Source organism: Poromitra crassiceps (assembly GCF_964638095.1).
Source record: "Poromitra crassiceps genome assembly, chromosome: 2".
In the NCBI taxonomy this organism is placed as follows: Eukaryota; Metazoa; Chordata; class Actinopteri; order Beryciformes; family Melamphaidae; genus Poromitra; species Poromitra crassiceps.
In genome coordinates this window covers 29,135,358-29,148,933 of record NC_139624.1, presented here as the reverse complement: position 1 = coordinate 29,148,933, position 13,576 = coordinate 29,135,358, and the positions used below count along the sequence as shown (strand labels likewise).

Sequence of the window (13,576 nt, the reverse complement as noted above, 5' to 3'; positions counted from 1 at the left end):
CTACCAAACTGATTTACCTGGGTTTCAGGGCACTCACATTTTCCACATTGCCTAATGGGCGCGTTCACACATGCACACCACTTTTGTCAGTGACTAGAGAAAACAACAACAACCGTGTTGCTCATCAGTGACAAACATTATTGTACTATCGAAGACGATGAATGAAAAAGATGAATGAAAAAGAAGTCCATAGAGAAATAAGTCCATAATTAATCAAACAACCAATATAAAACCATATGCAACCGAGATTAGACTCTGAAGAAGCTTGTTAGCTTCCCCTGTCCAGCTATCAGCTTCTTCTTACTCTGGGCCTTGCTAACGTTCTTCTTAGCGGGCATTTTGCCTGCGATACTTGTGGGCGGTTTCTTCTTTGGAGGCTGGTTCTCCGATTCGCCATGTTGGTCGGCATCCGCCTGCTTCCTCTTGCTGCCCTTGTCCTGTGTCTTCTCCCTATTGGCCGGACCTGCTCCGCTGCTCTGCGCATTTCCACACGTTGGCCCGAGCGCGAGCGCACCCGCCTGCTGAACACCTCTCTGCTGCTCCGTACTTGGAGATTCAGTGGCAGGCTTTGCTGGAAGGATCAGAACAAAAGTGAAATCAAAGTTTAGCAATCTGTTAAAAAAATATGCAGTATGGCAAAGTGCACACACACACACACACACACACACACACACACACACACACACACACACACACACACACACACACGTGCTGAGGAAGTGGAGGAAAAGGTTGTGATGAAATTGCTGACGTTAGCTCTGCTTTAAGCAGCCTGTGTGTTTATTCTGCTCAGCTGGAATTAAACATTTGTCATGCAATTCCCACAGAAAAAAAGACAGAAGGGGAAATGGGCAAACAAAGTGTGTGTGCGCGCGGGTGCGGGTGCGTGTGTGTGTGTGTGCGTTTGCGTGCACACTTTACTTTTTAAACTACAGATGTGGGGGTGAGCAGGTTTTATAGAATGGGGAATCATTTAATGGTTGATGGTAAGTACCAGTCCCAAAGCTGGGACTGGGAGGGTTCAAGGCTGGGCTGAAAAGGTGGGACCACACAACCGGGCCTCCATCCAGTTGTGTGGCGTGGAATAGAAGAAATATCCCAGAGGGGGGGGGGGGGGGGGGGGGGGGGGGGGCTGGGGGGTTGCTGGGGGGGTTGAGTGTGCATCATTGCTGGTGATGAAATGTTGAGCTGCTCTCAGCACGCAGCAGAGGGACACGCAGTCTTGGGTGGAAATGGAGATGAGTGTAACACAAGTAGAATAGGTACCTGCTGCAGAGGTGCATTCTGGCTCAAGGTCCTCCTCGCATACTACCGGGCTGGTTGTGCGTTTGGGGGCTGGGTGCACACAGGTCGGGACCTGGCTGCTGCTTGGGAACTCCAGCACACGGTTGAGGGGCGGTTCATCGTCTCGGTATGTGCAGGCAAACTGGGACCGGATGACATGGTCTCTGACCTGGAATAAACAGGAGAAAGGGTTTTGTGCAACTGCACGAACATATCCTGAGTCTAATAGTTCAGTGGTTCTCAAACTTTGTTGGCTTCAGTACCCCCTTTCCCTGATTTCTGAATACAAGTAGCCCCTTTACCCGACTACACCGTTTTGCTTAGAGAACCGCAAGAGAATACTATAGCATATGATGCCACGAATGAATGATAACCCACCTTTTGAAGAATATAACATTACAAAATAAGAAATGAATGGAGTGAAAGAGTTGCACTTAGTGCCTCCTGAGCAGATTTATTTGAACATTTAATTGATTTTCCTGATTTTATTATTGCTTACTTTTTTCCATTTCTCGCAAGTTCCCCCTGTAGTATCTCCACGTACCCCTAGGGGTTCAAGCGTACCCCCAGTTTGGGAACCACTGCTCTTAGTTAAAAAGGTGCAAGTAGTACAATCTTGACTTGATCCCAACATATCTGCAGGGGGTTGACGATAGGGTTGTTGATCAAAACCAATAAACAATGTTGTTGCAGTTGCTTGGTCACCGATAAGAGGAGATATTAGACAGTAGCATAGCCAGCACAGCCATAGCCCACAGCTCATTCAAAAGCCTTCTTGGACAGTCTCGTTATAACAGAGGAAATTATATTGGAGGACATCAACCCTAGCCCCGCCCCCGGGGCATACAGATCCACCCCTTTCATCCACCGTTTGATCTACGCCTGCTTGCGATTATCCGAATCCTCTGATTTCACCCTTCAGGCTAGTGGGCCGCAGTAGGGAAGAGGAATATAAAAAATAAATACAAAATACAGTGTGCAAAAGCTGGGCGGGTTCCGTAAAGCACAAAGGGATCAAAGCGAGAGAAGAGAGGCTTTTCAAAAGAACGGCTCACCTACAACAACAGTAACCCTAAGAGCGAGCGGAGAGACACACTTCAATAATGGGAGCTAAAAATGTAGGCATGCTAATAAAACATATCTAATAAAACATATCTGGAACGCCCCAGAAACAATGGGAGGGAGTGGAAGAGTGAACACAGCCAAACTATGACTGACTGAGAACATCTAATCCAATTACAACAGGTGGGGGAGCCCAACATGGCACCATGTGGTCAGACGGCCCTCATTCCTCTGGGGAACACTGTCCTGAAATTACCCCTGCACACCGTCTGACCCAACGCTGGATACACCTGACCGAGGAATGTCAGATAATACTTCCAAGAGCAGGTGCAAGCAATTTCTCCAGCTCACACACACACACACACAGGTGATGGAAGTGAGAATGGGTAGCAGGTGCGGTATTAATATGCAAGTATGACAGAAGTATTCAGGGGGGGGGAATTATATAGCAATCAATATTTACTATTCACAAACGCAAATGAATAACATCACAGAGCAGCACTAAATTGGCATTAAGAGTTTTACTATGCCGTTTGGATCCTCTTAGCATTGAAAAACTATTGGGACAGATCCCAAAACGCAGAAACTCAATCTGTCCATCTGTGTGTGTGCCAGTTGACGTCAGCGCATGATGAAACCGTTTGGAGGAGTCTAGGATCAAGTCATTCAGCAGACAACAGGAAACAATAACCTATAAAGTTTCCCTTGCTAGTCGAGTTACACGACTGATATGGCTTCTTCAAAGTTAAATTGATGCAGAAAGCTTCCGCTCGGCGAGTTCAGGAAGCGGTGAGCTGCCCAGGGACCATTACAGCGCACTCAAACAGGAAGGCAGCCAGATTGTGGGGAGCTAAAATGACATCTGCTCGCGCAATCAAATAAAGGAGCCATTTCACCAAATGTGTTTGGCATCCATGTTGGAAAGGGGGTTCACACAGTTTACATCCATCCTACCTTTACATTTAAAACGCTGCTCACTGGTGCTTTTTGGATGACTCTGCAATTGTGGACACATGCAGCGAATGTGGTGACTCAGGTGAAAACGTTCTCCCTCGCATCATCGGCTGAATTCACACCCACACCGTATATAGACTGTATAATGACACCGTATATAGACTGTATAATGACACCGTATATAGACTATATAATGACAATGCGACTGGTTCTCTTACTGACATTCATCTCTCATATTGACCCACATCGGGATGACATGACAGAAGAACATCAGGTGAAAGCCAGGCAGGCAGAAAGAGATACGGACATCAGATATGCTGTGACATTGCACACAGAGTCGACGACCCGAGCGCGGACAAATAGCACCGCTTACTAAATCGGGATTGGTTGGTGGTTTGAATCCCCCACAGATAAGTTGTTTTACACCACTGATTCAAACAACACCCTAAAACTAACACTAAGAGCCGAAACACAGCTGTGCAAACGGGACCGGTGGAAGTCAGTTAAGAGGAGAGCTTCAGCTAAGCAAATAAATAATATAATACCAGGGAGAAATTACAGGATGTAAAGACATTATTTTCAATGTTTGTACATCTGATTCAATTTGAAGTTAAGTGATGGTTTGGATTTGGGCTCTTGGATGAAGGGGCCCACATTACCTTGGGTTTGAGCAGGTCTTGCTGGCTCTGGATGCGGTTCCTTAGGGGCTGTGGAGAACATCCAGTAGACACTTCGGGGGATCTGAAGCCCGAGCCACAATAAGAGGCAAAGAAAAGAGGTTTATAAATGATCAAATCTATAATAATATAAGGGTCACACCGAGCGAGGAATCTGCTCATTATGCTTCAAAAAAACGTGTACTCACTCTCATGACTTTGCACTAAGCTTAGATCGGACCAATATTGGCTTTGTATTAAAAATTGGATATCATCCTGTCTCTGATATGATTTAGGTTCCTCCTTGACCACAGCTAACGAATACGTCTTAATTGTTATTTATATTTTAGATGGCTGGTTCCAGTGGGGTGTGGGTGGATTTTCCTAAGAAGCAGGTGTGTAAGTCTGTAAAAGCTGCAATGAAACCTGCCTCACCCTGCCTAAAGGAGCTGCTAACACACCTAAAACAACGTTTGAGAATAAAAGTAAGGGGGAAAACAGTGAATCCTTGTCATTGGGGATGAAAACAGTCAAATTGATTTAAAATTCACACTGGATATTGGCACAAATGATCACTTTCAGCCTTCAGAAACCCAGATCGGTCGGACCTTAGTTTGCGCAATATGACTGCCTGAGCTGACCTGAACAGATTGAGGATGCAGGTTCCCTCGGCTCCGCTGAGGGCGGGCTGGTCCTCAGACAGCAGGTCGGCCTTGTTCCCACAGGGAGGAGCCAGGGCTTCTTCATCCAGCAACGCCATCAGCACCTTCACAGCCTCCCGACCTCCATATGCAGTGGCGTGATTGATGGCGTACGCTTTGGGCTGGAAGGAACATCACCACCAGCACAACCAAAAAACAAATAGGGAGCACTATTAGTTCACGTACGTAGCTGTCTGTGAAAGATCTGATTGGCAGAAGTCCTACCTTACCCTGGCAGGACTTATCCCCGTCCCCATTCCATCAGATATCTGTTTCTGGCTCTGGTGGAGCTGACAGATCCTCTCCTTCAACTCCTTTGCCGTTTCTTCGGCCGCGGCGTACACCACGTCTTCGCTGCTGCGTCCCTTCACCAGCGCCGCCCGGATGGCGGTGACTAGCCTGGCTCCACACGCGCTGAAAATTAAATACAGCGTCAAGTCACAATGACATCCAAGGAGGCAGTTGTGTTTAGACTCTAGGTAGTAGATAAGAGTAAAAAGCTGCATTTGGTTTGGAAAGGAATGGAATCTTTCTTTGGAGAATAGACACAGGTTTGCATCTGGATGGAATTCATAATCTTCAAGAGTTCGGCCAATATTTGCCAACATGAATAACTCTCCTAAAACTGGAAAGCAGAAAAGCAAGCGACTTAAAGCCCCCCTCCAGTCAGTTAAACTGAGTGAAGGCGGGCCTGAAGTCTGAAAACGGCCTTAAAAGATAAACTGCAGCTTCACTTTCAATTCATTGGACACAGAGTTTGTGGCCTCGGAGTTTAGGTTTAGTTTAGTTTGTTTAGGCGTTAACATTCAGCCAAGCTTTATTTCATTGTAATGCAGCATTTGCCAATGCTAACAGTTATGAAGCAGAAAATGTGCTCCACCAAATCCCTGCTAACATCACCCTGGACACTGTCACTCTGTCCACCAATGCACTGTCGATGGAGAAACCCCAGGAAACCATCACAAACATGACCTCATTAGCAACACATCAAAACGTTTCGTGTGTCATCATCACAGTCCAAATGACGCCAATCTACCATGCAAAGCAAAAAAAAGGTCAATGCGCGATCCAGTGAACTGACATGAGCTCAATGTTGCCACTTTCGTATTGCTAATAGTGCAGTGCACTGCAGCACTCCGTGTTAAAAAAAGATCAGAAAACGTAAACACAGTAAGGTGGAGCGTGCAGCGGTCCAACGCTGACCTAGCTCTGATGTGAGCGCGGAAAGCTCAGTAACCGAATCATTTGGGAAAACAGATGTTAGCTGAACAAAGGGCCCCGAAGTCTCCATAGAAGGTGTTTGTATGAGGAAATACAGTACTCCACTGAGGGTGTAGAGGCACAGACTGTTGAAATACCCTTTTTGGCTCAGCTCATACACAGGGTCTCATCAGAGGTGGACTACTCCGATCAGATTCCGCGTGAACCGAGAACCCTCGCGGCCATCAACACTCCCTACAGGGAAACTGGAGCAGCAAGAATCAAATGCAGCCATTGCAATGTGTTACGTACGGCTTGACAAAGTGGAGTTGTAGTCGCTACTGGGAGTGGTGCAAAACCTGATGTCTTCAACAGCTTCACCACAAAGCTCAGTTCTCAAATGATCGAATGGCTAACCAATTTCTGATAACCTTTTTTTTGTTGTATTGCCAGCGGCTTGATGAGACCATCCAAAACTATCTGTAAAGGCACAGAGGGTGATCTGCAAAGGCTTAAGTTAAGATTTGATGATAATTAATCTGAGTACGCGTACCAAAGATGGAACAAGTTATCATTTAACATAGATAGGCTTTGATGTAGCAAACGATAAACATGCTTTAGCAATCCAAGTGTTATCGTGAGAACCTGAGAAGGAAAAGCCATTAGAGGGTTTTGAAGGAAATGATAACAGCATGTACTTTGTGGTGGGACAGGTGGGATTTGATGCCATCGCTAAACAGATCACAGGGGTCCGCCAGAGATGTTCATGTGGTCTACACACCAGAACACAAATATACGCACTACCAGCAGGCCTCCAAGCATTGAGAGATGATTCTTAGCTGAGAGGGGAGGTGGTCGTCCTATATAAGCAATGGCAAGACTGAGAGAGTGGGTGGGTGGTATCCCGGATTGACTTGTACTGTGTACCTGGGGTCGGGAATCTCTCCCAGGATTTCCTCCAGGTTGTCTAAAAACTGGACAAACTCAGACAATCCTTTAATGTGCTTCCTCAGAGGGTCAGACTCAGCTGGGGCGTAGCCCTTTCCTCCAAGCTGGATGGCCCTGACGAAAGACGTTACAGCCTGCAACAGGATAGAGAAGTTACAGCCTGCAACAGGATAGAGAGGCAAATACTTGACTTCAAATAGAGAGGCAAAGTGACCGCCTACTTCCTGTTTCAGCACTGTACCAGTGATTTTTATCCGCCATTTATTTTCCCTGAGACATTTCGTAAAATGCATATAAAAATAGTTTTACATGGTCAAACCAAACGGTTCAGCTATATTTAGAATCGGGAGAGAGCATAGAACATTTCACTCTGACCAAAATAAAAAAAAACTACATCAAAAAAATATTTTCTTTAAATCCGCAATTTCTTTATGTTTTGGTCAGAGTGAAATGTTATGTGGTCTCTCTCCTGTTTCAAAAATTGAAGAAAGGAGCTGTTAGGAATTTAAATGACAAAATTTAATTGGAAGTAATTGTACCTGTGTAGTACAAAGAGTTAAACAAAACAGAGTACATCTTCATGAAGGTGATACGGGCAAGATAGATACCGCAACGCGTTTCAACCGTTGGGTTTTCGTCAGGCTGTATGGAAGGGCGTCGGCCGCCAAAATCTCGGGAGAGAGCATAGAACATTTCACTCTGACCAAAAAAAAAAAAAAAATACATTGAAAAAATATTTTCTTTAAATCCGCAATTTCTTTATGTTTGAGTCTGAGTGAAATGTTATGTGGTCTTTCCTGTTTCTAAATATATCTGAACTGTTTGGTTTGAACAAGTAAAACTATTTTCATAAGCATTTTACGAAATGTCTATGGGAAAATAAATGGCGGATGAAAATATCTGGTACAATGCTGAAGCAGGAAGTAGGCGGTCACTTTGCCTCTATTCAAAATCCTCGCTTTGGTTCTCTTGCTATGTAACAAAGTGTGAATACTTCATTGGTCAAGCCATGCCTGTTCAGTGTGGCTGCATTACTTACCAGAAAGAGTGAGGTATTGTTGTTGCATTTTTTACCAGGAAGAGTGAGGTATTGTTGTTGCATTTCTTACCAGGAAGAGTGAGGTATTGTTGTTGCATTTCTTACCAGGAAGAGTGAGGTATTGTTGTTGCATTTTTTACCAGGAAGAGTGAGGTATTGTTGTTGCATTTCTTACCAGGAAGAGTGAGGTATTGTTGTTGCATTTCTTACCAGGAAGAGTGAGGTATTGTTGTTGCATTTCTTACCAGGAAGAGTGAGGTATTGTTGTTGCATTTCTTACCAGGAAGAGTGAGGTATTGTTGTTGCATTCCTTACCAGGAAGAGTGAGGTATTGTTGTTGCATTTTTTACCAGGAAGAGTGAGGTAGGTATTGTTGTTGCATTTCTTACCAGGAAGAGTGAGGTATTGTTGTTGCATTTCTTACCAGGAAGAGTGAGGTATTGTTGTTGCATTTCTTACCAGGAAGAGTGAGGTATTGTTGTTGCATTCCTTACCAGGAAGAGTGAGGTATTGTTGTTGCATTCCTTACCAGGAAGAGTGAGGTATTGTTGTTGCATTTCTTACCAGGAAGAGTGAGGTATTGTTGTTGCGTGCAGCGTGCTTTAAATCGGTGAATGCCGCTTGTCCAAGCGTGCGACTGGGGACATCAAGGGTAAGCGCCAAGGCCAGGTCGTTCTTCGCGTTTACAAGCAAATCCAGGTAGGAGCAGAACACCCTTCTCATTGACGTTTTCACCTATCAATAATACATTGGATGCATATTGATTAAAATACACATTGTTGGCTTGCCAGCTTAGAAAACAAGTGGAAATGATTCATAGAACACAATATACACTGGAAAAAAGCAGCCTAGAGTAGAGCAGGCTTTAGAGTAGAGCAGGCTTTAGAGTAGAGCAGCCTAGAGTAGAGCAGGCTTTAGAGTAGAGCAGGCTTTAGAGTAGAGCAGGCTTTAGAGTAGAGCAGGCTTTAGAGTAGAGCAGGCTTTAGAGTGGAGCAGGCTTTAGAGTGGAGCAGGCTTTAGAGTAGAGCAGGCTTTAGAGTAGAGCAGGCTTTAGAGTAGAGCAGGCTTTAGAGTAGAGCAGGCTTTAGAGTGGAGCAGGCTTTAGAGTGGAGCAGGCTTTAGAGTAGAGCAGGCTTTAGAGTAGCTCTAGAGTAGAGCAGGCTTTAGAGAAGAGCAGGCTTTAGAGTAGCTCTAGAGTAGAGCAGGCTTTAGAGTAGAGCAGGCTTTAGAGTAGCTCTAGAGTAGAGCAGGCTTTAGAGTAGAGCAGGCTTTAGAGTAGAGCAGGCTTTAGAGTGGAGCAGGCTTTAGAGTAGCTCTAGAGTAGAGCAGGCTTTAGAGTAGCTCTAGAGTAGAGCAGGCTTTAGAGAAGAGCAGGCTTTAGAGTAGCTCTAGAGTAGAGCAGGCTTTAGAGTAGAGCAGGCTTTAGAGTAGCTCTAGAGTTGAGCAGGCTTTAGAGTAGAGCAGGCTTTAGAGTAGAGCAGGCTTTAGAGTGGAGCAGGCTTTAGAGTACAGCAGGCTTTAGAGTAGCTCTAGAGTAGAGCAGGCTTTAGAGTAGAGCAGGCTTTAGAGTAGCTCTAGAGTAGAGCAGGCTTTAGAGTAGAGCAGGCTTTAGAGTAGCTCTAGAGTAGAGCAGGCTTTAGAGTAGAGCAGGCTTTAGAGTAGAGCAGGCTTTAGAATAGCTCTAGAGTAGAGCAGGCTTTAGAGTAGCTCTAGAGTAGAGCAGGCTTTAGAGTAGAGCAGGCTTTAGAGTAGCTCTAGAGTAGAGCAGGCTTTAGAGTAGAGCAGGCTTTAGAGTAGCTCTAGAGTAGAGCAGGCTTTAGAGTAGAGCAGGCTTTAGAGTAGAGCAGGCTTTAGAGTAGAGCAGGCTTTAGAGTAGCTCTAGAGTAGAGCAGGCTTTAGAGTAGAGCAGGCTTTAGAGTAGAGCAGGCTTTAGAGTAGAGCAGGCTTTAGAGTAGAGCAGGCTTTAGAGTAGAGCAGGCTCTAGAGTAGCGCAGGCTTTAGAGTAGAGCAGGCTTTAGAGTAGAGCAGGCTTTAGAGTAGAGCAGGCTTTAGAGTAGAGCAGGCTTTAGAGTAGAGCAGGCTCTAGAGTAGCGCAGGCTTTAGAGTAGAGCAGGCTTTAGAGTAGAGCAGGCTTTAGAGTAGAGCAGGCTTTAGAGTAGAGCAGGCTTTAGAGTAGCTCTAGAGTAGAGCAGGCTTTAGAGTAGAGCAGGCTTTAGAGTAGCTCTAGAGTAGCGCAGGCTTTAGAGTAGCTTTAGAGTAGAGCAGGCTTTAGAGTAGCTTTAGAGTAGAGCAGGCTTTAGAGTAGCTTTAGAGTAGAGCAGGCTTTAGAGTAGAGCAGGCTTTAGAGTAGCTCTAGAGTAGCGCAGGCTTTAGAGTAGAGCAGGCTTTAGAGTAGCTTTAGAGTAGAGCAGGCTTTAGAGTAGCTTTAGAGTAGAGCAGGCTTTCCTAACCTTGGAGTCGGGCCCCCAAGTGGAGTCGCATGGAATTCAAATGGGGTTGGCATGACATTTCTAGTCATCACTCCAAATAATAATAATTATAAATAACAACAACACTACTACACACGTTTTAAAACTGAACGTATGCTACATTTTCACAAAATGACAACATGTAAATATACATAATTGTTATGAATAGAGCCATAACGTGTGACCACCCTTATTAATAGAAAAGTCTTTCTTCAGTAGGGAGGGAGGTGGCCTGTAGCAGGCCTATCCTATTAGTGGGGTCTGTGTTAACCAGATATAGCTCATATGTGTAGCCTACTTAGGTCTTTTTCATTATTAAATTTTAGTCTTTGTTTGTTCAGCATTAATTTGCAGCCTTGTAAATACAAGCTCACCTGTTACATAATCCTGCAATGGGACAATAACATCTTCACATTGTGCACTAATCTGTGGCTCATCCTGGCTATTCGATCTGCCTCTGGCTGCCATCCACAATAGCTTGTTTTCAGGTGACGTCACGTCAAGGGGCGGGGCCAATGACTGTATAGTGGGCGAGACGTGCAAATAATGCTGGAGGGCAACCAGCAGCAGGCTACATTTGCTACATAGGAAGCGATAGGAAAGCAGTAGCAAAATGCATATGGTTTGCACTGTTCATGGCCACCAAAACTCACTGAAAAACGGTGGCAGAGATGGATAAAAAACCCAGTATGAGGTCTGGAGGTGGAGGTAATTTGTAATGTCTACCGCCTCCACACTGGGCAAATTGGACAAGTTGCTGGAAAAATGGCTTCTCTTCAATGTATATGGATCATATCCTATATGTTTTGCAATCTGTTGGCGATGCCTGCAGCATGGAGCGGCAGCCAACCCTCTTGCATACTCGCTTTCATCCATTCTCCATAGCTCTGGAGGGCAAACAAGCTATAATATACATGAAATAGCCTAAATGTGGTCTAAATTGAATGTTTACTTGCAACATAGTATTACAATCTATTACATGATCAAAAACAAATTAATTCGAGGAGAAAAAGAGTGTGTTTTTGAATGCCTGGGGTCACTAGAGTTTTGTGACATCAACGTGGGGTCACAAGCCAAAAATGGTTGGGAACCACTGGCCTAGACGATGCATTTGAACTCCAAAAATGTCATCACCCTAGCTGGTAGTGCAGTAGCAAGCCACAACTAACCAGTCATAAATCAGCCAAGTGACAGAGAGCAACTGGAAGAGAGAGACTGTTACAGAAGCCCTTGTCCTGCCCCACATTGTGTTGTGTTTTTAAAACATCTGCCCGGTAATTGAATTCACATGGCACCCTTAAATCTAAGTGATATGATTTAGAGTTCCTGTAAGAGCGGGTTGGATTCCAGAGAGAAAGTGAGTACAGTGAAGACTGGAAAAAAGGGATAAACGGATTCTTGCCAGTAGTAGAAAAATGAAAAGGAACAGTTAAAGTTCCTGCTTGCTCAATGGCCCAAGCCAACATAGCATTTCATATTCCTAACAAAACCTTTATATGGGGGGAGAGAGGGCAAAGTGGTAGAGGGGGTTTCCTATGGTCATTCATGAAATAATTTACATGTCTTTATGACTGCATTTAAGAGTGGAAACAGGACAAGGCCTACCTGTGAGCTGCAGGGCCTGCGTTTACTGGACGGTGTTGATGGGACTGAGGAATCCGTCAGCTCTCTGAGACCTCCATGCTGCCTGATAGAAATTCAAACAGCTGGACCTTGGCAAAAGAAGAAAACAAAAATCGATTCAGAGATAAAGTGGCTCGCCTCATCTCTCTAACACAGTAGCCTATCTAATAGTCCGCAATCAACGTCATCAGTCTGGTTTCAATCAGGTCCTGCTCACCGGGCGCACGGGCTCCTCCGGGTCCGAGTCCACTCTCAGCTGTTTGTACATAGAGTGGATATCAACCAGGTCCACAGTGTTGGAGCATTTCAGAAAGGATTTGTATGCTTCCAGGATGAGATCATAGTTCTCCGGGCGTGCAAAGTTGTGGGGTGTCAGGTGAAGTTTGTCTAACAGTAAGTGTTTCCAGGCCATCAGGACATCACTCAGAGCCACTTTGAACTCTCCACCCTGCTGTCACAGGAAGAGAGAAAGCAGCCATAATTACCCACGGCCTGGAACCAATCAGTTTAAAAGGCAGAAAGAACTTCTTCCACAGTCCAAAAACGGGCCATGAGCGGTCTCAACAGGAAATCTGTGGTAATGTCATCAGTTATGAACGCGACAGCAGGCCTGATGGTTCAATTGAACTATACCATTGTGATATTGATTTGGCTCGTACAGCCTCAAATTTGGCTAGCAAGCCTCTGATAAGAGCATTACGACCAGAGTAGTGGTTTGAGGCTCACAGAAAGTAATTTACCTGTTTATTAACCTCTGCCATTGCCAGCTGCAGGACCATCAGCATGCCATCAGCTCCATGGATGGTGGTTCTCTCAGACTGTAAGGCTCTGTGGCATTCTCTTCTGAAGGTTTGCACCATCGTCTTTAGACCGTCTTCTAAACTCGCCATTGTTCCCTACACAGCAGGAAGATGACCTCTCAGAACTTGTGGAAACATCTCAAGAACAATTAATGTAATAAGGGCAATCAAGGGTGAAATATTCTCAGAAACTAGACTGTCTCCAGATCGCTCGCTCTCTCGCTCACACACACACACACACACACACACACACACACACACACACACACACACACACACACACACACACACACACACACACACACACACACACACACACAGTACTTTGTGTAATACTGATAATCAAAATCTGTCTGATCCATTACCTCCAGCTGCTGCTCATCTAGCCTCGACGCGGGACTAGGCTAGTGGTCATCATAAGGGCAAAAAGTTACTTTGATTTGATTTTGGGCTCGATGGCTCGAACCACTGATAACGTTTATTAGTAGTACCTTTAGGTACCTTAGGTCTAGCCCCCTCGACGTGAATGAAGGCTTGTCTCCCGTCGAGACTAGTTCTAGCAGCTGGCGAGTGATCGATTTATGCCAGAAATATTTATCTCACGCTGAGTTTAGGTTCCTTCAACAACAACAACCTGAATCACATCTTTGGCTATAACAAACGATAGAAAAGATCCACTAAATGGTGCAAACCTCTGACATTGTAGTAGTGTCCAACAACAAAACACACGGTCCACGACAACACAAGCAGCAAGCAGCAGTTTGGAAATTTAAAATAGCCTGCGGAGTGCGGAAGCTGCTGCTGTGGCCAATCAGCTCGTAGGAGTAGGAGTAGAAGTTGT

General features: G+C 45.1%; 1 protein-coding gene across 1 annotated transcript; it reads right to left on the bottom strand.

Annotated features, from left to right (window-relative positions):
• Positions 1 to 78: 78 nt before the first annotated feature.
• On the bottom strand, positions 79 to 13,449 carry parpbp (PARP1 binding protein). Its single transcript, XM_083655193.1, is given in 12 exon segments — positions 79 to 571; positions 1,267 to 1,453; positions 3,960 to 4,041; positions 4,598 to 4,779; positions 4,888 to 5,071; positions 6,785 to 6,939; positions 8,409 to 8,579; positions 11,918 to 11,980; positions 11,983 to 12,024; positions 12,153 to 12,383; positions 12,676 to 12,831; positions 13,428 to 13,449. Coding segments are annotated over 12 exon segments (1,785 nt in total). The 5' UTR covers positions 13,437 to 13,449; the 3' UTR covers positions 79 to 248.
• Positions 13,450 to 13,576: the final 127 nt, after the last annotated feature.